General features: G+C 34.6%; 1 protein-coding gene across 13 annotated transcripts in view; it reads left to right on the forward strand.

The window, feature by feature from the left end:
* The window catches only part of Rap1a (RAP1A, member of RAS oncogene family), a 90,694-nt gene extending 69,738 nt beyond the window's left edge, over nucleotides 1–20,956 (forward strand). For 12 of the 13 annotated variants that reach the window (XM_078027007.1, XM_078027015.1, XM_078027010.1 and 9 more), the window contains 6 exons: nucleotides 4,398–4,466; nucleotides 6,319–6,375; nucleotides 8,523–8,663; nucleotides 10,383–10,526; nucleotides 16,166–16,281; nucleotides 20,258–20,956. In XM_078027007.1, the coding sequence (XP_077883133.1) occupies nucleotides 4,398–4,466; nucleotides 6,319–6,375; nucleotides 8,523–8,663; nucleotides 10,383–10,526; nucleotides 16,166–16,252 (498 nt within the window). In that variant the 3' untranslated portion in view covers nucleotides 16,253–16,281; nucleotides 20,258–20,956. The remainder of the gene's footprint in view (nucleotides 1–4,397; nucleotides 4,467–6,318; nucleotides 6,376–8,522; nucleotides 8,664–10,382; nucleotides 10,527–16,165; nucleotides 16,282–20,257) is intronic. The other variant, XM_078027018.1, reaches the window with a different exon arrangement.
* The last annotated feature ends 4,056 nt before the right edge of the window (nucleotides 20,957–25,012 follow it).

The raw sequence follows: 25,012 nt of genomic DNA on the forward strand, positions 1-25,012 counted from the left end.
AAAGATAATAAATACACAGTTAAACAAAGAGTTGCTTGATTATAGTTGTGGGAGAGGTGTTCTGAAAGAAGAGTGTTAAAGGAGAGCATGTCATAAGTGTATCTAAACATTTGAACAACTGAGAGAAGGGTCAGTATAGTTGGAGCAGGAGTGAATATGGAGGAGTGGAAGAAAATGAGGTAATAGGTAGGCAAAGGCCAGATCATGATTTGAAAACTGTGTAAGAACTTGGAGTTTATCCCTTTTGATAACAGTGAGAAGACATGGAAGACAGAGTTGTTTTTTTGTGGGGAAAGGGCATTTATTTGAATGGATATGTTTGAATGAGTGCATTTTGACTGGTCATCATAACTTTGAGGAGGTTCAGAATGGATACGGGATAAAATTGGAAACTAATTAAATATATTAAGTTATTGCTTACAAAGCTTAGATTGGATCTATGGTGTGAAGAAAAGATACATAGATGATTTGAGTATTGAATAGGAAGTAGAACTGACATAATTTTGTGCTGGATTGATATGAGAACTAGAAAAAAAGAAATAGTCATGTTACATTTTAAGTTTGTGAGACGTTCAAGTAAATACATCAAATAAACAAATGGATCTTAAAATAAGAGCTTAAAAAAAGAAGCCTATGCCGTATGCAGTGGCTCATGTCTGTAATTGAAGCAGCTCAGGAAGCTGAGGCAAGAGGATCATGAGTTCAAAGCCAACCTCAGCAACTTAGCGAGGCCCTTAGCAACAAGCAAGAACCTGTCTCTGAGTAAAGTATAAAAAGGGCTGGGAATATGGCTCAGAGGTTAAGCCCTCTTGTGTTCAATCCTTGGTACCAAAAAGAAAAAAAAAAACCTTTGGGGGTGCCATCAGTATATCAGCGTCATTTGATTTCTTGAGAATTACATTATTATTTGGAGTGTAAATTAGTACCTCTGTGGGAATGTTTTAGAATATCTATGTTTTCAAATGCACATGTAACTTTCAATTCAGAAATTCCTTTTATAGAAATTTATCTCACATAAGATTCACATAGACAAAATGATGTGTTCAAAGGTATCCGTTGCAACACTCTTGATAATGACAAGCATTTAGAAACTAAATGCCTACCTGTAAGGGATCGTTAAGTAAATTTTAATACATAGTCAGCATAGAATACCACCCACCAATTAAAGGAATGCAACAGCTCTTCATATACTGATTTGTAGTGATATCTAAAATGTATCATTTAGATAAGGAAAAATAAGAAGGTACCAAACAGCTTAGACTACCATTTAACAACAACAAAAAAAAAGGTAAAGGTTGAGGAGAGATACCTATAAAATATGTAAGCTGTCTCTGCAAGGTTACATAAACTATGGATAATATCATTTACTTCTTAAGAATTGAATTGGGTAGTTGGGAACAGGGTGGTAGGTAGACTAAGATCTTTTTTTAAAATCCATGGGAGTGAATGAGGTTCTCTAGGGAGAGACCAGAGAGAGAAGAGCCCAGGACTAAGCTCTGTGTACTTCTCAAACTTCAGAGAATAGTAAGATTGTGGGAGCTAGTGTAGTCGGTATCTTATTCTGTACCTCAGTGTAAAAGAGTGTATCCTTACCTACTCAGAAGTCAAGATTGAAAAAAGGAAATAAATGATCTGGGAACACGGAGATAGTTAGACGTGATAAAAGCAGCAGCTTTAATTAGGTAGTGGTGCCATAACCATACTGAGGTGGGTTAAAGAGTAAATGAGGGACTGGAATTGTAGCTCAGTGATAGAATGCTTACCTAGCACATGTGAGGCACTGGGTTTGACCCTCAGCACCACATATAAATAAATAAATTATGAAGAAATAAATAAATAAATGGAATTGAGGTGTTGTGTCCATCTACAACTTCAAAAAAAAATTTTTTTAAGCAAATGAGAGGGGTCTAGGGGTATATCTTAGAGGTGGAACACTTGTCTAGCATGTGGGAGGCCCTGGGTTAAAGCCCTGGCAACTCCTCTGTTTACCCCATCCCCACCCCGCAAACCTGAGAACTAGGAAATGAAACTACTATGCAGACAGCTAAAGAAATTTGACTATTACAGAGAAGAAAATATTCAGAAGCTGGCAGGATCATGAGGTTAAGGAAGGCTTATGTTTAATTTGGAGACTTGAGGTAGTAGTAGAACATGTCTGCATATTTTTATGTTGGAGACAGTAATCCAGTGGAGAGGAAAATGATTACATAAGACCCAGTATGAAAGCCTATTCATTTTTAGAGGAGTAATGAAACTTTACTTTTAGAAGTAAGAAATGTGGGGTTGTTTTTCATTTTTGAAAGTCTCATTAATGTCTGACTTATAGAAGGGAGTTAGGTTTTCATGCCTTCTTTTTCCAGTTTCTTGAGTACCTCTTAATATCATTAGGAAAATAGTATGATCCTCAGGGACCCTTTCCCCTAGATCAATGTTATTTAAATCATATCATACCAAAAAGATGAGGTGATCAAATTTTTGATAAAAATGATGATTAAAGTTGGTGGCACATTCTTGTAATACCAGCAGCTTTGGAGGCTGAGGCAGGAGGATCACAAATTCGAAGCTAGCCTCAGCAATTTAGCAAGGCCCTAAGCAAATTAGCAAAATCCTGTTTCAAAATAAAAGATTAAAATGGCCACTAGTTTCAATCCCCGGTAGCAAAAAAAAAATTAAAAATGATGATTAATAGGGCTGGGGGTGTGGCTCAAGCGGTAGCGCGCTCGCCTGGCATGTGTGCCGCCCGGGTTCGATCCTCAGCACCACATACAAACAAAGATGTTGTGTCCGCCGAAAACTAGAAAAATAAATATTAAAATTCTCTTTCTCTCTCTCTTAAAAAAAATGATGATTAATAATCATTTTAGTGTGATTATATCTTGAATTCCCTTTGAATAATAGCAATTTAGGAAGAAAAAAGTTCAAAGTTTACTATATTTCTCAAGCTCAAATAATGTAGAAAATATTTCTTTTGAGTAATTATAAATGACCTCAGTCTACATGTTTACCTTTGCTTTTAGGCAGTAATAAAGCAGACCTGTTTTAAAGCTGCCTAGAATATATCTCACAACCATCTTCTCTACTTCTTTTCATTTACTGAATGATAAAATGTGTTGTTGCTAGAATGTGCTTATAGAAATTTTAGAGATAAAATACCATAGTCACCCCTTATCTGCAGGGGATAGGTTCCAAATCTCCCAAGGGATGTCAGATAGTACTGAATCCAATATTTATACTATGTTTTCCCCTGTACCTGCATGGCTATGATAATGTTTGTTATAAATTAGGTACAGTAAGAGATTAAGAACAATAACTGCTGTAAAGCATACAATTGTGGTTTTTTTCTTTATTAAGTAGAGAAACTTCACTTTTTTACTTTAGAGAAACACTTTGCAGCTTTTCTTTGGTACATCCTAATTGCAGATATCACTACTTTTATGCTTTGGGGCTTTTATTAAATAAAACGGGTCATTTAAACACAAGTGCTATGATACTTCAGCAGCTGATCTGATAACTGACATGACTACAAAGTAACTACGTATGGGAAGATAGGATATACAGTGTAGATACAGTGGGCAAAGGGATGATTCATGTCTTGTGTGGAACACAGCAATATGACATGAGACTTCAGCACACTATTCAGAATAGCGTGATGTTTAAAACTTATGAATTATTTATTTCTGTGATTTTTCCATTTAATGTTTTTGGGTCATGATTGACTATAGGTAAGTAACTGCTGTTGTAGTAATAAAAAACCAGAGATAAGGGAGAACTACTGTAGATAATGTCTGAATAAGATGAGTAGGCAGTGTTTTCCAATAGGAAGATTAGTACTTTGGAATCAGGAAGATTGTACGTTTGAGTGTCTACTAGTAAATGGGAAAAATAACTATTTGGGAGTGAATGTAAACTTGGATATTATAAATTTAAAGTGACTAGCCTAGAACATAAAAGATATTCAATAAATTTATATTCCCTTTTCTTTTTCCCCATATTGGTATGACTTAAAAATTTAGAACCATTCTCTGTCTCTTAAGAACAAGGGATGAAAGTTATTTAATTACATAAAGAGGTAATAGGTTAAATATTGAATTTTAATTTTTTAATAATTAGAATCTTATTTACATCATCTGTTTTGAAACTAAATATAGTTAATTGTTTAGCAGTGTAATAGTTGCAGCAATATTGTTGAAATTTTAACTTGACCATCTTTTTTTAATAAGTGTACTCTTAGTTATGTATCCATCCTTATAGTGGAAAATAATAATTATACTTTGTGTATTTACCCAGAATTTTAACATAATTTCATTTAATATTTAGAACTTTGTGAGGTTAATTAATATTCAAGGAGGTTTAATATTTCTTCCAAGCCCTTAATTTTTCTGTTTCCATTCCCTCAGACAGTTCAGTTTGTTCAGGGAATTTTTGTTGAAAAATATGACCCGACGATAGAGGATTCCTACAGAAAGGTAAAATGTGAAACTCTGTATGCATGCTTATGAGTATTTTATTATGACTTTAAAACTTGATCCATGAAATTGCTTTTTTTAAAGATTGAAGAATTATAGAAATGTGCTATGTCTGTTTTTAAGTTTCACCTAGTAAATATTTATAGAGTGTTGCTTACATATAGAGCGTGTCATGTTCTGTTATTGATTAGTAATTTGTTCTTTACTGTATACATTTTCCTAGTGGGAAATTTTTTTTTTAAGTTGGCAAAAACCGCATAAAATAGTAGGTATATTTTCAGCTTTTATGCTTAAAGTTATTCAGTAAGTGAAAGTTTTGATGTTTTGTTTAGTTATATTTTTAAAAAATTTTACTATTAGACGTTCAAAAATTACAATCTGTTTGATACTAGAATGGGATACATGTCATAATTTGTCAAAACCATAGGTTGTATAATATCAAAAGCAGTCTGTATATAAACTGTGGGCTCCTAATGATAATGATGTATCCATGTAAATTCATCAGTTGTGACGATGTGCCTATCTGGCCCAGGATGTTGACAGTAGAAAGAGGCTATGCTTGATGTAGGCAGCAAGAATATAGGAAATCTCTGTATCTTCACCTCAGTTTTGCAGTGAATCTAAAACTGCTCTTAAATATTAAGTCTGTTTTAAAAAGGGAAAAAAATCTGATTATTGATCATGACAAGAGCAATAATAATAATCTATTATAAGACTACCTAGAGTTGTGGGAATTTTTATAATTTTATTTTCGAGGTATATTGAGGGGAGACAGCAAAGATATATATATATACCTGTCCCCAAAAAAGACTAAACCTGTCTTTTAACAAATAGAAAAGGATTGCTTTGTTAAGTGTTTTTAGAATTTATCTTTAATAGTAGTGTAACTTTTGTTGAATTAAGTTCATCTGGCAGAGTAATTTCAGTGTCTTCAAATTGAGAAGAAAACTGCTCTAGATACACGGTAAAACTACAGACCTGATTCATTATTCACTAAATATGCCTGGGTGCAGATTGTGCAAGTTACTTACTTGCCCCATGGGTTGCTTTACTGAAATTTCCCAAAATAAGTTGCTAGTTAAATCTTTATCCACAAAGCAAGGTCTGTAAACGACTTTCTTAGTTCCTTGTTTATTAAAACTTTTCCACACAGTTGATTGTTGATACTTTCTTTAGGCCAACCTCCTCCTCTTTTATAAGACAGCGGGAAAATAGAATTCAGAATATGAAATTTCACCTTAACAGTGTTTTTCTAATGAAGAGACCTTCTTCAGGTCTTGAGGAATTCTTAAATTCAGTGCTATTTAACTCTTCTGAGTTTGCCTTTTATCTTAGATTTTGTAAATACCTTAGTAAAATTTTAGGAACTTGAATATAATGAGTTTGCAAATTTCCTTTTTTTTTTTTTAATTTGTTCTTTTTAGATATACTTGATGCAAATTTTCTTTACCTCAAAATCTCATTCATTTTGAGCCATTTAATGATACTTTATTTTCTCTGAATGTGAATATTCACACTATATGCATTTTTTTCTGTTAGAACTGTATTTGTTTGCAGTTTTTTTTTTTAATTCCAAAATATACCATTTTCCTAAGAACAAATAAACATCATTATCATGGTCAGAAAATATCCACACTTAATATTAACCATTTTACCTTCTGTAATGTTAACAGAATGTGCTTTAAGACCCCTGTTCCTTATATGGTACCAAATGTAATCCCAACCAGTATAGCACACTGCTGGAAAAATGCTTTGTAGTTGTTAGTTGGTACTTTGGGTGAAGGGGTGGAAGAAAAATAAAATGAACTTTTGATGTTACTTTTTAACTTTTTCTTCTTTTTACTACCAACAGCAAGTTGAAGTAGATTGCCAACAGTGTATGCTGGAAATCCTGGACACAGCAGGAACAGTAAGGACTCCCCCCTCCCCCAAGCATATTCTAATTTGAGAGCAGGATTTTCTCATCTGAATAGAAAGTAATCATTCTGGTTTGTTTTTTTTGTTTTGTTTTTTTTGTTTTTTTTTTTTGAGAGAGAGGGAATTCTCTGAATGTAGGGCTTCTTAAATTTTCTTAGCTATATAAAATAATTTGTGATGTCCATAATGCCCACATACTATGATTAAATTGCATTTTGAGTTCACCTGCAGAATATGTGTTTTGACTTTCCTCTCCTTGTATTGAAGTGAGGAGTATGTTACCAGTGCTTAAAAAAAAAAAAACGATTATTTTAAATCAAAATTTTAGTTAAGGTAGGCATTTCCCTTCCTGGCCCTACCTCCCATGCACACCAGTTAACGATTCAATGAATCCAGCCTCCTACAACTTCTCAAATACTGTATATGTTTTCCTTCAGGCCTGTGCATTTGCTATTTTCTTTGCCTAGGACACTCTTCTTATATCTGAAAGAGCTTACTTCCTCACCTTTGTGACCTTCTTCATGTTACCTGTTAGCCCTTTCCTTTAGTACATGACCTTGCATTCCTACTCTCTAGAAAAACTCCTTGTCCCTCTCCCCAGCTTTATTTTTCTAAGTGACTTTTATTACCATCTGGTGTACTTGATACTTTTTAAATTTTTATTTATTTATTTGTTTGTATGTTTAGTCATCTCTTAAGACTCCTCCAGAGATTTTTGCTTCTCATTTACCAACATATCCTAGGATTGCAACAATATCTGTCATGTAGAGGGCTCTCTATGGATAATTGTTCAATGAGTTAATCTTCTAGACTGTCCTTAGGAAGGAGGTTAGGATTCTCAGTGGGAAGTAATACCAACCATAGCAGTTCTGTAAGGACAGAAACTTAGTTATGTGTTTACTCTTTTGATTAATAAGTAACAGAGACCATGATCTAAAGAGAATATGGTAGGGATAGTAATGCTAGAATTTATAACAAACTATTAATGAAAATCCAGAAAAAAACTTTTTACATCTTTCACAGAAGATGCACTGATGGCAGTGTAGGAAGTTCAATCATAGTCCTGTGACAGCACAGACACTTGGAATAGAATTGAGTGCATCAGACTGGGTAGAACTAGAAATATTTCAGAATGTAGTAGACAAAATAGCGAGTGTAATCATGGGAAACCAGCAAGCCAAGGAAGCAAAAAGCTCACAGAATCTTATAACCTAGCCTTATGTTTAATGCTTCCAGAGATAAGAAGATCCAAAATCTTTAGTAATGAAGACCCAACATATATGCATTTTTAATATTCTGCTCTATGTACCTTAAGCTTATAAGACAGTGTCTTATTTAATATATATAATTAACATAAAGCAACATTTGTTACCAAAAAAGAAGTGGATTTAAAATTGAAACAAAAGTAATTTTAATTTGATGTGACTATAGCTGGGTGACTAAATGTTACCAACTAATGAATCTAACTGAAAGAGATAATAACTATTGTCATATCTTTTCAAAAGGTTTGAAATGAGGAGGGTAATAAAAATACGTAAATGACTCTTATTAAAAGAGTAGGACTGGGGAGTGTGGCTTAGGAGTAGAGTATTGCCCTGAGTTTTAGCTCCAGTACCACCAAAACCAGATAAAAGTGATAAAATTTGCCACTAGAGATATTGAGACTATGCTGGATGACTAAGTTATAGTTTAGTAGTCTATTTGTGCCTCAGATTTTTTTCTACTTGAGTAGCAGTTTTACTATAAATTTTCCAAACAGTAAACTCAATAGGATTTGCATATGCAAAAAAGAATTTCTTTTTCCTAAAAAGCAGATGGAGGTAGTTTAGAATTCCTTCTACTTGGGAGGGAGAGATAGGAGGATTGCAAGTTCAAGGCCAGTCTGGACAGCATGTTTAGAACCCATCTCAAAAAAAAAAAAAAAAGACTTCTAATTCTATAGTTTGTTGTCATTGTTTCTAGTCCCTAAGTAGGGAACAGGAGCATTTACCTCAGAATTGCTAGAAATATGTATTATGTTTTCTGTCATGAAAGCATGTTATTAAAAATGTGCAAGCTCGCTTTTGATTGTTCTGTTTGAATATTCCAGTTTACAATCAAAAATTATATATTTATAATTGGATTTTTTTTAAATTATAGGAGCAATTTACAGCAATGAGGGATTTATATATGAAGAATGGCCAAGGATTCGCACTAGTATATTCTATTACAGCTCAGTCCACATTTAATGACTTACAGGACTTGAGGGAACAGATTTTACGGGTTAAGGATACAGAAGATGTAAGTATTTTTCTTTTATATGCTGCCATCTCTCTGTGGCCAAATAAGGTGTCTGATTTTTCATCAGTAGCTGATTTAGAAGGAATCTACCACATGCCAAGAAGAGCCCCTATGACCAAAATAAATTTTAACTTTCAAAATTAACCTACAAATAATATGCTGAGATGTTTAGAAAATGAGGATAAAGAACTTGTACTGTGTGGAATAAAAAGTATAGTGGAGGAAGAAGAGAAGTCAAAAGTAATTCATAGAGTGGGTCTCAAGTTGAGCTTTATTATGTCAAAAATAGGGTTCAAGAAACATGTTTCTAGGTCTAAAATTCTGTTTGTATAGTTTTTATTTACATGCACTTTTCCCCTTTGAATTATGTTAAAGATTTTAATTAACTGGATTTTAGAAGTTTTTAGTTTTGCTTTAGAAATCAAGAATAGCATTTTGTTGGTGGTGTGTATCTTTTTTTCTTTTGCAAAAGTAAAATATATATTCTACTTGTTTACTGTTGTTATGAGATAGAGAATTTGTTTTCAGTAGTATAAATTTTCAGTTGTACTTTTCTGACTCTGTGTCTTCTCTAATTCTCAGAGAAAACAGAACCTTAACCTTGGTAATGTTATAGGTGGGAGGGACTTACGCCATATGTCTCATGACCACTCATAACCTAATGAATAGTTTTTTCTTTCCCATGACTGATTTATCTAAGAGAGTTCTGTTTTCATAGGCAATGAGCTCTGGTAATGTTAATCCCTTTACCCCATGTAATAAAAGAAAAAAGATGGAGCTGTAGAGCCTAGTGCATTTAGTCTGACTGTTGACAATTACCTATTTTAGGTAGAAGGTCCACTGTGTCTCTTAAATTCTTTCTTTTGTATAGTGTCCATCAACTCACAAAGACTGTTCTTTGAACACCTTCACTGAGGAAGTTAACAGCATGTTAGTTACTTTTTTACTGGAAGTAGGAAGTTGTGGGTAGATATAGCCTAGCATCTATGATATGGAGGAAAATGGAAAACATAATTGCAACAGACACTAGTATAGCAGTATGTAAAAAAGTGGATGTGGAACCGATGTGAATCTGCAAGATGTATATGGGGTAAAAATGGGAGTTCATGATCTGCTTGAATCAAATGTATGAAATATGATATGTCAAGAGCTTTGTAATGTTTTGAACAACTAATAATAAAAAAAATTTAAAAAGAAATAAATAAGGACCAAAAAAAAGAAAACATAATTGCTTTGTGGCTTTATTTTTATTGTTAATATACCACTTTAATATAGCACTTGAATAATCTTCAAATCTAGATGTCGAATGTAGAAGTAGAAGCTGTTACTATGTTGGTCTTGTCACTACTTTTAGCATTTATTAGACCTGTTTGATGAAGCATTTAAGTTACATAGACCTAGTGCATACATTCTTCTCTAGTGCAGAAGGTTCCTTTTCCTTCAGACTTTTCTACTTCAAATTCAGCTATATACAGTAGTCCCCATGAGAATTTGGGGATATAGTCTTAAAGTAACTTAACATATGACTCTAATAGGATCTCTTCCATTTTTTTTTATCTTTTCCCTCTCATTCTATTTTCTGCTCCTCCACCCAAACATACATTTTTTAAGAAATTGGTGAAGTTCAAACACATTTCATTTGATGGCAGGTAATTGCTTATTTATAAAGAGGCTAAATAATGAGTATGTTGTTGCTCATTTCTTTTTTCCTTCGTACAGGTTCCAATGATTTTGGTTGGCAATAAATGTGATCTGGAAGATGAGCGAGTAGTTGGCAAAGAACAGGGCCAGAATTTAGCAAGACAGTGGTGTAACTGTGCCTTTTTAGAATCTTCTGCAAAGTCAAAGATCAACGTTAATGAGGTAACTACAACTGCTGGACAGCACAAACATATGCCTTTCTAGTTTTCTTTAACAACCATCTTTTTTTTTTTTTAAGAAAAATTTTGGAGCAATAATGATTGCATCACTTTATAGAACATACTAAGTAATTCCTAGCAACTATATTTCTTAGCTTGCATAAGGTCACTTTGATAGCAGTAATGAGGATACTTAAGTTTATCTTATTGTCAAAAAGGCTGTTAAAATTAAAGAATATGTATGAAGATCTGTTAAGCCTTTAAATAATATGTCAGAAAGTGGTGTGTGAAAATTGTCACAATACCCTTATTTGTAACAATTATCTATCCAGATGCATGTAAATAGACTATAAAGTCAAGTAGGATAGTACAAAATCAAAGTTGTTATAATGAACCTTCACTACCACAGAAAGAGGTTAGTACCTTTGTGAATACCTCAGAATTTGATGCTTTGCCTTTAGTGCATGCAGAAAAGTGGGGAATCTATGAGGATGGACATGTCACTAGAATTTACTGTCCTTTGTGCCTGATACAGCAAGTGCACAAGGCTCTTTTTGGTTCCTGAATTAAGGACTCTGCTTTCTTGAATATAACTGTGGGCTAGAGTGCTTTAGCAAGTAAGCTATGTGCCTGGGTGCCTGGCTCTTTATAAAGGACCAACTTTACTGATTCCCTGAGAAAATCAGTACAATTCTCAACTAATCTCCATTAATCAAACAAAAACTTAAGTAATTCCATTTGCTTGTATTAACTTTACCATAAACATTTTTAAAACAGCAACAACAGAGGGTCCTCCTTTCCTTTCCTTTCTTGTTTGCTTGCCATTTGTAGCATCACAGTTAGTCAGAATTCAGATCACTTAAAACACAGACTAACAATAAGAAAACATGCCAAGCAAGGTGGCATACACCTGTAATCCCAGTGACTTGGTAGGCTGAGACAGGAGGATTTAGTTCAAAGCCAGCCTCAGCCACTAAGCAAGGCACCAAGCAACTCAGTGAGACCCTGTTTCTAAATGAAATACAAAATAGGACTGGGGATGTGGCTCAGTGGTTGAGTGCCCCTGAGTTCAACTCCTGGTAACAAAACAAAACAAAACAAAAGAGTAAGAGAAGGTATTATCTGAGTTCTGTGTTTTTGCTTGCTGTTTCTCTCCCTGGTCTGTGATTCTTGAGGTCACTTTTTTTTTTTTTTTTTTTTTTTTTTACTAATATTATACTTCTAGACTACTATCTGACTTTCTAAGCAACGAAATTACTTTAAATACCTGGCAGGGAAAAAAATTTCAACATACTCACTTACTCTTGTTTCTTAAAATAATTAAGAATGCCAGCTGGGTGTGGTGGTACATACCTGTAATCCCAGTGACTTGGAAGGCCAAGTAGGAGAATCACAAATTCAAGGCCAGTCTTGACAATTTAATGAGACCATGTCTAAAAATAAAAAGGGTTGGGGATATTGCTTAGTAGCAGAGCATCCCAGGTCTAATCCCAGTACTGAAAAAGAAGAAGAAAAGGCAAGCTTGCTTTTTTAGATGAAACCTTTTTTTTTTTTTTTTTTTTTTTTTTTTTAGACAGGGTCTCACTAATTTGCCCAGGTTGGCCTTAAATTTGCAGTCCTCCTGCCTAGCCTCCTGCGTCACTGGGATTATAGGCATCTGCTACTACACCTGGCAGGTGAAACCATTTTTAATGAGTATGAAAACAAGAAAGTTTTAAGTTCCATTTATTCAGCAAATATTTATTGAATACCTACTGTGTTCTTGGCACAAGGGTAGGCACCTAGGTAATAGTCATCCAGACTGACACTTTTCCCACCCTTAAGAAGTTTACCTCCTAGTAAGGGGAACAAGTCCTGCTGAGTTCTTCAATGACAGGTGTTTCTTATTCACTGCCAAGTAAATGAAAGGAAATTTGATAATATATCCAGCTTTAACTTTCTGTACTGTAGAATTATAATTTCCTAAAGGTTATTTTGAAAAATGTAGTATGATAAAATTCTAACTTTTATTGCAATTTTATGTAGAAGAAAGAAAAGGTAACTTTGATAAATAACACATTAAGACTGGTATTTACCAAGTAAATTTTACTTGGTTAGTGAAACAGTGGTATAAGGTCAACTTTTGTAGGATTGTTGGTTTAAGGATCCATTCCTTACTGTCCCTGACCTTACCCTCACTGGTTCCCACCCCCAACTTCATTGAGTTCTGGTGCTTAGTTGGGCCAGGGTCCAGCACACAGGGCCTCTTCCGGTGAGAGCCACAGTACAGCGGGGAACTGTTCCTCATCTTTTGTCACTGCATGCAGTTTCAACATAGCAAACTTTCACAGCAGTCTTGTTAAAGTCAACCCTTGAAATGAAGGTTTATAAAACAAAGGTCAAAAACCAATAAAACAAAATAAAAGGCACTAGCCATTTTATAAGAATTTTTACTTTTTTTGAAAAAATTTAAACTTTATGCTAGAAATTCTTGTGAGTATAATTTGGGATATCTCTCTCTCTCTCTCTCTCTCTCTCTCTCTCTCTCTCTCTCTCTCTCTCTCTCTCTCTCTCTCTCTCTCTCTCTCTCTCTCTCTCTCTCTCTCTCTGTTTCTCTCTCGTTTCTCTCTTCATATCCTAATAATCCAGCAACAGGATTCCTTTGATAGTTCATAGTTTCTCAGATGGCTTAAGCTGTCTTTTAAATGTTTGTATGATTCCAAATGCCTGAAGATAGAAGGATAATACTTTCATAAGATTCAACTTTTGGCCTTAACTAGACAAGGACATACTGCTTGGCTAAGCTCTCTAATTTTCTGATTTTTTTAAAACTCTTTTCCACACCACTTTTTGTGTTCTAAATGTAGTATGTAGCTATTCCCAAACCACATCAATCCTAATCAAGAATTAATTGTTCTTTGCTGAAGCTGGAGTAATAATTGGAATCAAGACGTCCCAATTTAGGAATGGGAGAGGGATTGAGAAACTTTATTCTGTGTTCCCTTTAGATTTAGTTCAGAGAGATGAGGAAGAACCTAGGCTGGGGACTTTCAGCATTTCTAACCAAATATTATAGTTCGAACTTGTCCTCATCACTGAACCATCTGCTGCTGTGAGGTAGGCAATGTTTTCCAAAGAAATAACTTAAAATAATACTACAAAAATTAGTTACCTTTGTGTATAATATGTGCCAGAGACTGGAAACTGACTGGCATGAAGAAACTGAAATAGAAACTACACATATGTTTAATAACTTAATGTTGTGGTTTACCATTTTATTAATTTTCATATTATAGTTTACACTTGAGCCTCAGGAACTAATGAGAGCTCATTCATGGCTTATGCATGTTAAGTTCTTGAAGGCTTCGAAGTTGAAAACAGTTTGAATTTTGGAGTTGTAAAATCAACTACCATTTTATTCATCAATTCTGTGTTTTTCTTAGAAATAAAATAATAGTTAAGTGGTTTCAAGAAGATGGGAGTGGGGAGGATGGAGCAGAAAAAAAAGAATATAAATTATTTACAGCTTTGGAATATATCACTCCATATTTTTTGCCTTTTTAACAATGTAATATTTTGACCATTTAAAAAAGTAAATAGATGATTGTTTATCATCTAAATGTAATGTGACTACTTACTATCTTAATTACAGGTCAATAATTTTAAACTATTTTAAAATGTACTCTAAAGATCTAAGAATAATAAATTTCTGTGTACTTTTTATTCAGATTCTTCAGTTATTAACATTTTGCCACAGGTTTGTAAAAATAGTATTCATTTATTTCTAAATAGTTTAGTATGTATATCCTTGAATCAAAGACATTCTCTTACATAGCCACAACCAAACTATTAAAATCAAGAAAGTTGGACTGGGGTGCAACTTCATAGTAGAACACTTAACAACATGCGTGTTCAATATCATCCTAAGGTCAATCCCCAGCACCACAAAAGAAATAAAGAAAAATAATATCAGGAAAATTGATAATAACATAATTCGTGTTTGGTGTCCCTGTGTTGCTCCTTGAAGCCAGTTTGTTTGGGAGTTTTGTTATTTCGTATTGGGGATTGAATCCAGGACTTCACACAATACTATTCAAGTGCTATTCCACAGAGTTAGACCCCAAGAACTTTTTATATTATTTTTATTTTTATTTTTGGAAGGGGGGGAGGATACCGGGGATTGAACTCAGGGCGCTCAACCACTGAGCCACATCCCCAGCCCTGTTTTGTATTTTATTTAGAGACAGGGTCTCTCTGAGTTGTTTGGCGCCTGCCTGGCCATTGCTGCCTGTCCCAGCTGCTGCTGGAATTACAGGCATGTGCCACTGTGCCTGGCATGAGAACTTTTTGAGACAGGGTGTCACTAAATTACTCAGGCTGACCTTGCCATTCTCCTGCCTCAGCTTTCTCAGTAATTGGGATTACAGGCATGTGCCACCATGCCCAGCTAGGCAGGTTTTGTTTTTGTTTGGGGATGTTTTTTTGTTTTGTTTTCCTTTTTAGGCAGTATATTTTTTTTTATCCATCTCTGCAAAGCACTGTTTATTCCAGATAAGTAACAGTAAGGGACTTCCATGATACTTGTTTTTATCCCAGGTCTGCATTTCATAGTGAAGTACCAAATTCAGCTGATCTATTCCAAGTTTCAACACTTTTGTATTCTTACCACTATAAACTGTATATAATTACATCAGAATTAAATTAATCTGCTTTTGCAAAATAAGTATGGCTGTACTTTTATCTTTGATACTTTGTACTTTTACTTTAACATATCATTTGTCCCTTCAAATCAAGGATCAGTGAACTTTTTCTTTTTTTTAATTTAATCCAAAATTTAGTATCACTAAAAGGGGTCAAACAGAAATCATATATCTTTATATGTGATACCTGAAGACAGATTGAATACCTCTTTTATCCTATCTCACCCAAAAATGTATAACTGAAATCTAATTGTTAGCCAATATCAGACAAACTCAAATTCAGGGGACATTTTATGACTCTACTAGCTTTTTTTCATAAATGACAATGCCCTGAAAGGCAGCATCCTAGGAACTCTTCCTGATTTTAAAAGCCTAAAAATTCAGGAAACAAAATGTAGTGTGTGATCCTGGACGAATTGATTCTATCCCTGGAGGGGAAAGTGGCTTTTTAGGACATTATTGGGATAGTTGATGAGACTGCAGTTTGTACTGTAGACAATACAAAGTAAAGTATCAATGCTTGAATATCTTGAATGTGATAACTGTAAGATACTTATGAAAGAGAGTATTCTTGTTCTCGGGAAATACACACTCGATTCATAAGGGACCTATGGAATACAGACTACTCTTATATGGTTGAGAAAAATAAGTGTGTGCATATTTAGAGAGAAAAATGGTAAATTAAGTGGCAAAATGTTATTGATTGATGGATCAGTACTATTCTTGCAACTTTTCTCTTAATTTTAAAGTTTTTACTACCAGTTCTTAATATTGAATGTCTGAGAGCAATAAATAGGTAAGTCCTGCTTTACCCTAACTGAGGGTCAGCTGGGGCTTCTAAGAAACTCAACTTCAAAACAAAGCAGCAAAATACAGATCTAAGAGCATAATATTTAACAGAACCAAAATTGCTTTGTGGGATGAAGTCTCAAATATTGGTTAAGTACTTTTTCCTTCTTTTTAGATATTTTATGACCTGGTCAGACAGATAAATAGAAAAACACCAGTGGAAAAGAAGAAGCCTAAAAAGAAATCATGCCTGCTGCTCTAGACCCAAAGTCAGCAGCAGCTCTGAGCCAGGTAAGATGCTAAAAGTAAAACAAATGCCTTTCTCATCATCTCCTTTTGGAATTTTTCCAACTTGGCCCACTTTTTTTTTTTTTTAACCTATTCTGGGTATTTCTGAGCTTCTGTGCTTTGTACATGTGATATACCCTTGAAGACACATTCATCTGTTGGATTATTTAGCTCCTGCATGAAATTCTAAGCTGTGAGAGGGTGACGAGCAGGTCTGATTTGCTCACCACTGTGTTTCTAGCACCTGCTGCAGGATGGGTATTAATCACATGCGCACCTGTAATCCCAGCAACTCAAGAGGCTCAGGGAAGAGGATTGCATGTTCAAGGCCAGCCTCAGCAATTTACTGAGACCCTGTCTCAAAACAGAAGATAAAAAGGGCCAAGGATGTAGCTCAGTGGTAAAGCACCCCTGGGTTCAATCCCCAGTACCAATTTAAAAAAAAAAAAATCTTACTGGATAATAGGTATTCAAAAAATAGGGCTTGGGGCTGGGGATGTAGCTCAAGAGTAGAATACTTGCCTAGCATGTCTGAGGCCCTGGATTCAATCCGCAGCCCTGCAAAAAAAAAAAAATAGGACTTGAATACTTTCCTTGATGATTCCCAAACTCATGCTGAATTAAAGTGAAACAGTGATTACTCTGAAAGAAAAAGACAAAAGTGCATGTCTGATCAGTTTATCTCAGACACACCCATATATATCAGTAGTGTTCACTTTCCCTAAATGTATTCCTGCCCTGATTTCTAACACCATGGATTAGTTTTGCCCCTCTTTGAACTTTACATAAACAAAAACATATAACATTATTTTATTTCTGACTATTTTCATGAGAATTACCCATGTTTCATGTAGCAATAGTTCATTTTATTGTGTTATACTTTATTTTATTGTATGACTAAGTTAGTAATATATTTATATATTCTGCTGTTGACAGATGTTAGGGCATTTTTCAGGAATCAGCATGGATAATTCTGCCTGCATATTCTTGTGCATTTTTTTGTGACATATGCATGCATTTCTGTCCATGTGTATGTCTAGGAATGGAGTGGCCTGATCATATGTTATATACATTGACAACTTTAGGAGATTCTGCTAAAAAAGTTTTTCAAAGTGGTTTTACCAGTTAACACACCCTCAGCAGTTTATGAGTTCTACATCCTCCCCAAAATTGGTGTTTCCAGCCTTTGTAACTTGAGCTGTTCTCGTGGATGTGTAGTAGTACATTATTATAGTTTTGGTAGTCATTCCCTCTCAGGTGTATGTTGATATCTTTTTTTTTTATTTTTTAGTTTTTGGTGGACACAACATCTTTATTTTATTTTTATGTGGTGCTGAGGATCGAACCCAGTGCCCGCGCATGCCAGGCAAGCGCACTACTGCTTGAGCCACATCCCCAGCCCCATGTTGATATCTTTCCAAAAAAATGTTTTACCTATAAGCTTCTGAGTAGTAGTTAACTTTAAGTATCATGTAAGTTTTGTGGCACAGGGAATTAGACCCAGAGGCACTCTAGTACTGAGCAACATCCTGGCCTGAAATTTGTGATCCTCCTGCTTCAGCCTTCTGAGTTGCTAGGATTACAGGCATGTGCCACCATAGCTGGCTACCACTTAAGTTTTTGTTAAGTGGACCCAGTGGAAATTAGTGACAGTATTTAATAAAGCTGCCTATCAAGTGAGAAACCAGGCTATATAGGATCAATTATTATCATTTAATAATTATGTATTCAAATTCTCTAAGGTTTTTTTCCTTTATTGACTGTGAGTAATACTCCAAAAGGGTGTTTTCGTGAGTAGTTTTATGATGTAGCTTGATGCTGATTACATGAATATTACTGAACTTCATCAAGTTAGAGGAAAGTAAACTCTTGCCAGTTGAGAGTTGGTTGTCCTAACTCTCGTCAGTTTTGTTTTGTCTTTTGAGTTCATTTAGTAGATGACCTCTTCCAAAGCTCTAAATAACTTATATCTTCTATATAAGTGAATAAATTGGCCAGTATCATTTAACAATATAATTTGGCCAGTGTCACTCACTGTTTTTTAAGGAAAACAACTGAGTAAGTGTATCCCCCTTTTAAGTGAAAAGCAAAGGAAAAATGGACAGAATAGAGTAAAGGGTATAGGGATTGTCTTTGAGAGTCAGATTAAGAAATAATAGCTTTGGGCCAAATGGTTGTTTTAGGCTTTTAGTGAAACTTGATTTAATAACTTTAATTCATCAGTTCCCTGGAAGTTGTTATTGTTAAGATTACTGTCTTTTGGGGCTGGGGATGTGGCTCAAGCGGTAGCGCGCTCACCTAGTGTGCGTGTGGCCCGGGTTCTATCCTCAGCACCACATACAAACGAAGATGTTGTGTCCGCCGAGAACTAAGAAAAAATAAATAAATATTAAAATTCTCTCTCTCTCTCTCTCTCTCTCTGTTCCCCCCTCTCTCTCACTCTCTCTTTAAAAAAAAAAAAAAAAAAGATTACTGTCTTTTGTGTGTATTCAGGGAATGGTGCAAAGATAAGGACTTTAGTTCTTAAATACATTGTTTCACTCCTTTGTAGTTGACACCATTACCTAGGTTGATCCTAGTTTAAGTTCCATTTAAGAAGATGTTCTTTTAGTTTGTTTAAAGGAAAAGATGCCATCCCTTAGTATATTATAACTTTAAAAATTCATTCATGTACAGTATGACAGTGTATTATAAATTTTACCTTAGAGAAGAGAAATCTTGGCCTAGATCTAGAAATAAGGTTTTCATCCTAGTTACATCAATTCTTAGACTATGTACATAATTTATCTTACAATATGGATGTTTGATAATACCAAATAGGTGGCTTAGTAGTCAGACTACTTTGCAGTGCATTTTGTTGTGATCATTATGCATGCTGTTCCTGTACTTTTAAAAGAACTGAAGCCAGGAGTAGTGTGCACACTGGAGTCCTAGTCTCAGGAGGCTGAGGCAGAAGGATTGCTTGAACCCAAGAGTTAGAGGTTATCCTGAGCAGTATAGCAAGATCCTATCTCAAAAGTACTGAGACACAGGATAGATTTAAATAATAACAATTTTGAACATTTTTAGTACAGAGTATATGAATCTTGAGGGCAGCTTATCTAGTCTGTAGCCTCTAGACAGAATCATAATAAAGCATGTTAATGTTTTTTTATATGTCCCATTTTTTAAGACTTTTGAGAGAAATTAGTCATAAGGAGTTCTTCTTTTAAAGTAATTTCCTTCTGGTAAGCAATAATAGTTTCTGATTCTTCTACTCTTGAATTTGGGTTTTTTCTATGCCATCTCTTGCCCTGCCTTTATTAGAAGTGGTCATCCTAATGTATATAAGTGTAAACTAACAGAATAAATTTCTCATGGAAAGTTCATGCAAGCAAGTGTCATTTTCTTAGTGGAAAGGGAAATTTTAAAAATAAGATGAAAGTGGGATAGAAATGAAAGGTCACTATTGTCCTCTTTATGAACAGGACTGTAGGATACAATATGATACAACAAGTATAATGAAACCAAGGAAAGGCTAAAATTGATCAATTATAGACTCCCTTTCTTGAGTTTAGTCTTTATATTTCATTATTTTAAAAAACGTTTTTTCCTTTCTACATTTTTTATTGGTGCATTATAGTTGTACATAATGGGGATTTCTTGTTACAGATTTGTACATGCACACAATATAATTTGGCCAGTATCACTCACCAGCATTAAAACATTTTAAAAATAAATTCAAAATAGCTCTGTTATATTATTACTAGTTATATAGTAATAATCAGCTAGGATCATTGTATCTTTGTGTGCATGCATGCACATGTACGCTGGGGATCAAACGCAGGGTCTTATGCATTGCTAGGCATGTATTCTGTCATTGAGCTACATCCCCAGGCTAAGATCATGGTTTTCTATGTTATTGGATATCTACTTGATTACTACTATATTTTGACATCTAGAGATAACCATATATATGTGTATGTGTTTAATATTCCAGATTACAGGAATGAAGAACTGTTGCCTACTTGGAAAGTGCCAGCATTCCAGACTTCAAAAAATAAATCTGAAGAGGCTTCTCCTGTTTTATATATTATGTGAAGAATTTAGATCTTATGTTGGTTTGCACAAGTTCCCTGGAGAAAAAAAAATTTTTGCTCTGTGTATATCTCTTGGAAAATAAGACAATAGCATTTCTCCTTTGCAATAGCAGTTATAACAGATGTGAAAATAAATATACTTGACTCTAATACAATTATACAAAAGAGCATGGATGCATTTCAAATGTTAGATATTGCTACTATAATCAAATGATTTCATATTGACCTTTTTATCATGATTCCTCCCTGTTAAGCACTAAAAGTTGAATCATTATACTTTATATCTGTAAAGATATAATCAATTATGAAATTTCCCCTCAAACTCATTGCAGCAGATAACTTTTTTGAGTCATTGACTTCATTTTATATTTAAAAAATTATGAGATATCATCTGTCATTATATTCTAATTAAAATTGTTTGTGCATAATGCTTTGGAAAAAAAATGGGTCTTTTATAGGAAAAACTGGGATAACTGATTTCTATAGCTTTCAAAGCTAAAATATATAATATACTAAACCAACTCTAATATGGCTTCTTGTGTTTTACTGTCAGATTAAATTACAGCTTTTATGGATGATTAAATTTTAGTACATTTTCATTTGGTTTGTGTGTTTTTGTTATTGTTTATAGATTTAAGGACTTTATTTTATAATGACCACATTGTTTTAAATGCGACAGTAGCTCCTTTCTGCCTGGTATCTGCAGAATTCTTGGCTTTAAACTATACTAACTGGTGATTTCTGTAGGAACAGACCTCCTACTTCCTGTTCCAGATAATATTTATTCCTACTATACAGTATAATACATCAGACTACATAGAATAGTTTTGTATATTCTCTCTTGATCTTAAACATTGTATCTTGCTGAATAAAATATCCCACTGTGTATTATTTTTATATGTAAAGAGATAAGTTTAATACTGTATCAGGGTTTAACTTTTACTATTTCAAATCTTCCACAGCTTGTAATTTTATTAAGGAAATCCTTTTGCCATTGTTAATTTGTTGGGTGTGGGTCCACCAATGAAGTGTTATGTAAAAGCTTTCAAACTTGCTTTATAATAGATTAAAGATTTTGAGAGAAGTAAGTGAAAGTTAAAACACATAAAAAGAATGTGTTAATTACTTTTGCTTTGACTATATGAAGTAGTATAGTAGTAGTAATATGAAAAAGATTACTAAGTTAAAATTTTAGCTGGCTATATAGTGGTGCTTTTCTTTTCCTTCCCAATTATTTCCATTTTTAGAAAAGATGGGGCTTAAGTAGGGCATGGACCCAGGATGATGTTGCTTATGTGTTCTCCATAAAGAAAGAGAGCCAACAGCTTGTTAGCCAGTGAAGTACTGGAGAAGGAAAGAAACAAGCTTAGGAAGCCTGTGCCTTGTCCCTGAATATCAAGGAGGAGATCAGTCCTAGAAAGTCTAAATCATTGCTCAGGGATTTAGATACTGTCTCATTGCAACTAGGTGTGAAACAGTGTTCATGCCTTGCTGTGATTTTTTTTTTTCCAGGAGTGTGGTCAGCCCATTAGTTACTGAATTGACATTTAAAAGTCAGCTTTCAAATGTAAGTTCTTTCCAGCCTGAGAAAATGTTAAAAATATTGTTTTTAAAAATTGGAAATTGTATTTTTTTTGAGTTTCTAATAAACTTAGTTGCCTAATAACACTTCCCTCTTCTGATCCAATATGCATATGTCCGTGATTGAGATTGAGGGGCAAAAAATATATATAATAAATTTTAAAAATCAGTGAAACATTAGGGCCAATTTGTTCAGGTCAGTGAGGTTTGCTTTGTTTTTGTTTTTTGTTTTTGAAATGTGGTTTCACTATGTTGCCCATACTGGCTTCAAACTCCTGGACTCAAATGATTCTACCACCTCAGCCTCCCAAATAGCTGGGACCACAGATGAGCGTGTTCCCAACTTAGAGACATACTCTTAATTTAAGTCCTCTTAAGTTCTACTTTAAACACCTCTCAAACTTTTTCATAGAAAAACATGCAAACCCGAGAACTTTCTATGTTACATAGGTTGTTTAATTATTTGTTACATTAAATACAAATTATTAAATAAGACTTAACTTTCAGTCGGCTTGACAAGTAGCATAAACTCACTGTCCTCTCCTTTAGAATAATAGTGGAGAAAGATGATTGTTGTTGGATTCTCTGTCACATCTTACACAGTCTACTTGGTTTAAAGGTGGAACTACCAAGAAAAGGTGCTTTTTTAGCACACTGGTGAGCAGAGCAAGACCAACTGAAATCGAGAGACGAGCAGTGTTAATCTCAAGAAAATCTGTGGTTGCCCAGCAAGCCAGAAAGGCATCCTGGGAGAAAATGAGAAGGGTGTGTTTTTGTATTGTCCCTATGTGAACTTCTTAGTCTTGGTTCCAGTGGAAAGATATATTTTTGTAGCTGAAAAATCAATAGACTAGGATATTACACAAGTCTCCTGTGATAAATATCTAGGAACTGAAAGAACCCATATTAGTATTTGAGGCTATTTAAAGTATAATAGCTTTGGTTATATGAGTAACATATAATTTAAAGAAGATTTGATGCCACATTTAATAGTTTTCTTTTTCCAACTAAAAACAAACCACTTTAATGGCTTATTAGTGCTCCCAGTCTAGGTTTAGAAATTAAGTGAATACATAATCTAACTATAATCTTTCCCTCCACCAGGGGGAGTTTCAGTATTGGTAACACTGCTACAAGCCTTGCAAGTATTCAAGCCATCTCTTTTACACACACTGCATTCCTCCCAGAGTCATCTAGGCTCCCTCAAGAGTTTACAATCTAGTTGGGCAGGAAAGATACACAAATCAAATTCATCCAAGATATGGATAACAATAACTTACTGAACTTGAGTCCCCTCTCAAGAATGGAGAAATGCAGGGCTGGGGATATAGCTCAGTTGGTAGAGTGCTTCCCTCATGAGCATAAAGCCCTTGGTTCAATCCCTAGCACCATTAAAAAAAAAAAAAAAACAGAATAGAGAAATGCAGGTGTTGATGTGTTGCCCGCTTCTTCCTCAACTCTGAACTCATATCTGTTTGGTACCTTGATCTGCCACCACCAATGGCCATCTTTCACTCCTCAGTGAAACAGTCAATTCTTTGAAGTTAATGTACTTGGAAAACTTAATATTTAGGGGAAATATCTTTATTTTATTACAGAATTTATTAAAACAGGTGACTTGGTGTGTAGTTATTCTTTACATATGAATAATAATAAAAACATTCTGCATTTTGTACCTAGCTAATTTAAGATATTTTGCGTCTTTCTCCTCACAGGGGTGTGGTTTGGGGGGGTGAGAGAGAGAAAGCGAGTGAGCGAGCATATGCCTGAGTTTTAGGGACTAAGGGACAGAAAGAATTAAGGAATACCATGGTATTTTCCTTTCTAAGCAATCCTAATAAGCTGTTAGAAGCTCTTATAAATCATGTCTTTTGAAACCAAAGTGCAGAGAAATTGTCAGGTAATGTGGAGGAGGAAAATAATTTATAAAACAACCTTCTCTTTGGGTCTTATACTTATTTAGGTTTTAATATGTGTTAAATAGCTCCACCTGAATTAGCTCCAAATTTAAAAGGGTAGAGTGGTTTGGGTGCTTTTTTCAAAATATGGAAAGAGCCCATCTTACAGTGAGAGAAATGATTGTGAGCCTTGAGGCCGCCTAAACCACATAGCTATTAGCATGTGTAATCTCTAGAAGTATGAATATTAAAGCTGGGCTTGGTAGCATTGTCCTGTAATTCCAGCTACTCAGGAGGCTGAAACAGGAGGATCTCAAGTTTGAGGCCAGCCTCAGCACCTTATTAAGACAGTGTCTCAAAACAAAAAATTGAAAGAGCTGGGATGTGACTTGATGGTAGAATATTTGCCCAGAATGGTGAGATCCTGGATCCATCCCCTGTACTGCAAAAGAAAAAAGTCAAAATTGAAACTTACTTCTGAAAATGTAGTACAGATATTACATTGATCATGGGTTTTTCTTACTGCAGTTTTATCTTGGGTTAGTTGAATGTGTAGTCCATTTATTGCCTTGTCCTGCTTAAATATTCTAATTGAGAGCAGTGGGAGGCTTTGGACTGGGTGCCTAGTTCTGTTTTCTAGGAAGGGAACATGGATTTTGCTTTTTGAAATAAATAGCTTTAAAAGGGAATTGATGGGGAGCATATTCTTTGGGCTTGTTAAGAAGTGGCCTCCTGTGGTTCTGGGCCCAAGTTGTGATGTACATTTCCCACTAATTGCTTCTCTTAAGAAGCAAGAGACTGGCTGTTCCTCTTGAGGAAAATCCTTAATAAACCTTTCCATTTTAAACAGTGCTGTGACTCTTTTGAACTGTTGTTTTCAAAGAATTTTTTTTAAGCTCAACCCTTTCCAAATTTTGTGCTAAATGTCATAGGGCCCACACAGCAAAACAGGGCATGACTTACAGGCCTATCAGCAAACATTTATTGTGCTTCTACTGTATACCATGTGCAGTCTATGCTTGGGCTACAATGGGCCAACCATACAGACAAAATCTTTTAAAAAATTGTAAAGTGTGTGTGTGTGTGTGTGTGTGTGTGTACACACACATACACTTAGTAAGAGAGCTCTTTTCCTTAATCCACCCCTGTTGGGTAGGTGCAAACTTTCCCACCAGA

Source organism: Ictidomys tridecemlineatus, chromosome 11 (genome assembly GCF_052094955.1).
Source record: "Ictidomys tridecemlineatus isolate mIctTri1 chromosome 11, mIctTri1.hap1, whole genome shotgun sequence".
Taxonomy (NCBI): Eukaryota; Metazoa; Chordata; class Mammalia; order Rodentia; family Sciuridae; genus Ictidomys; species Ictidomys tridecemlineatus.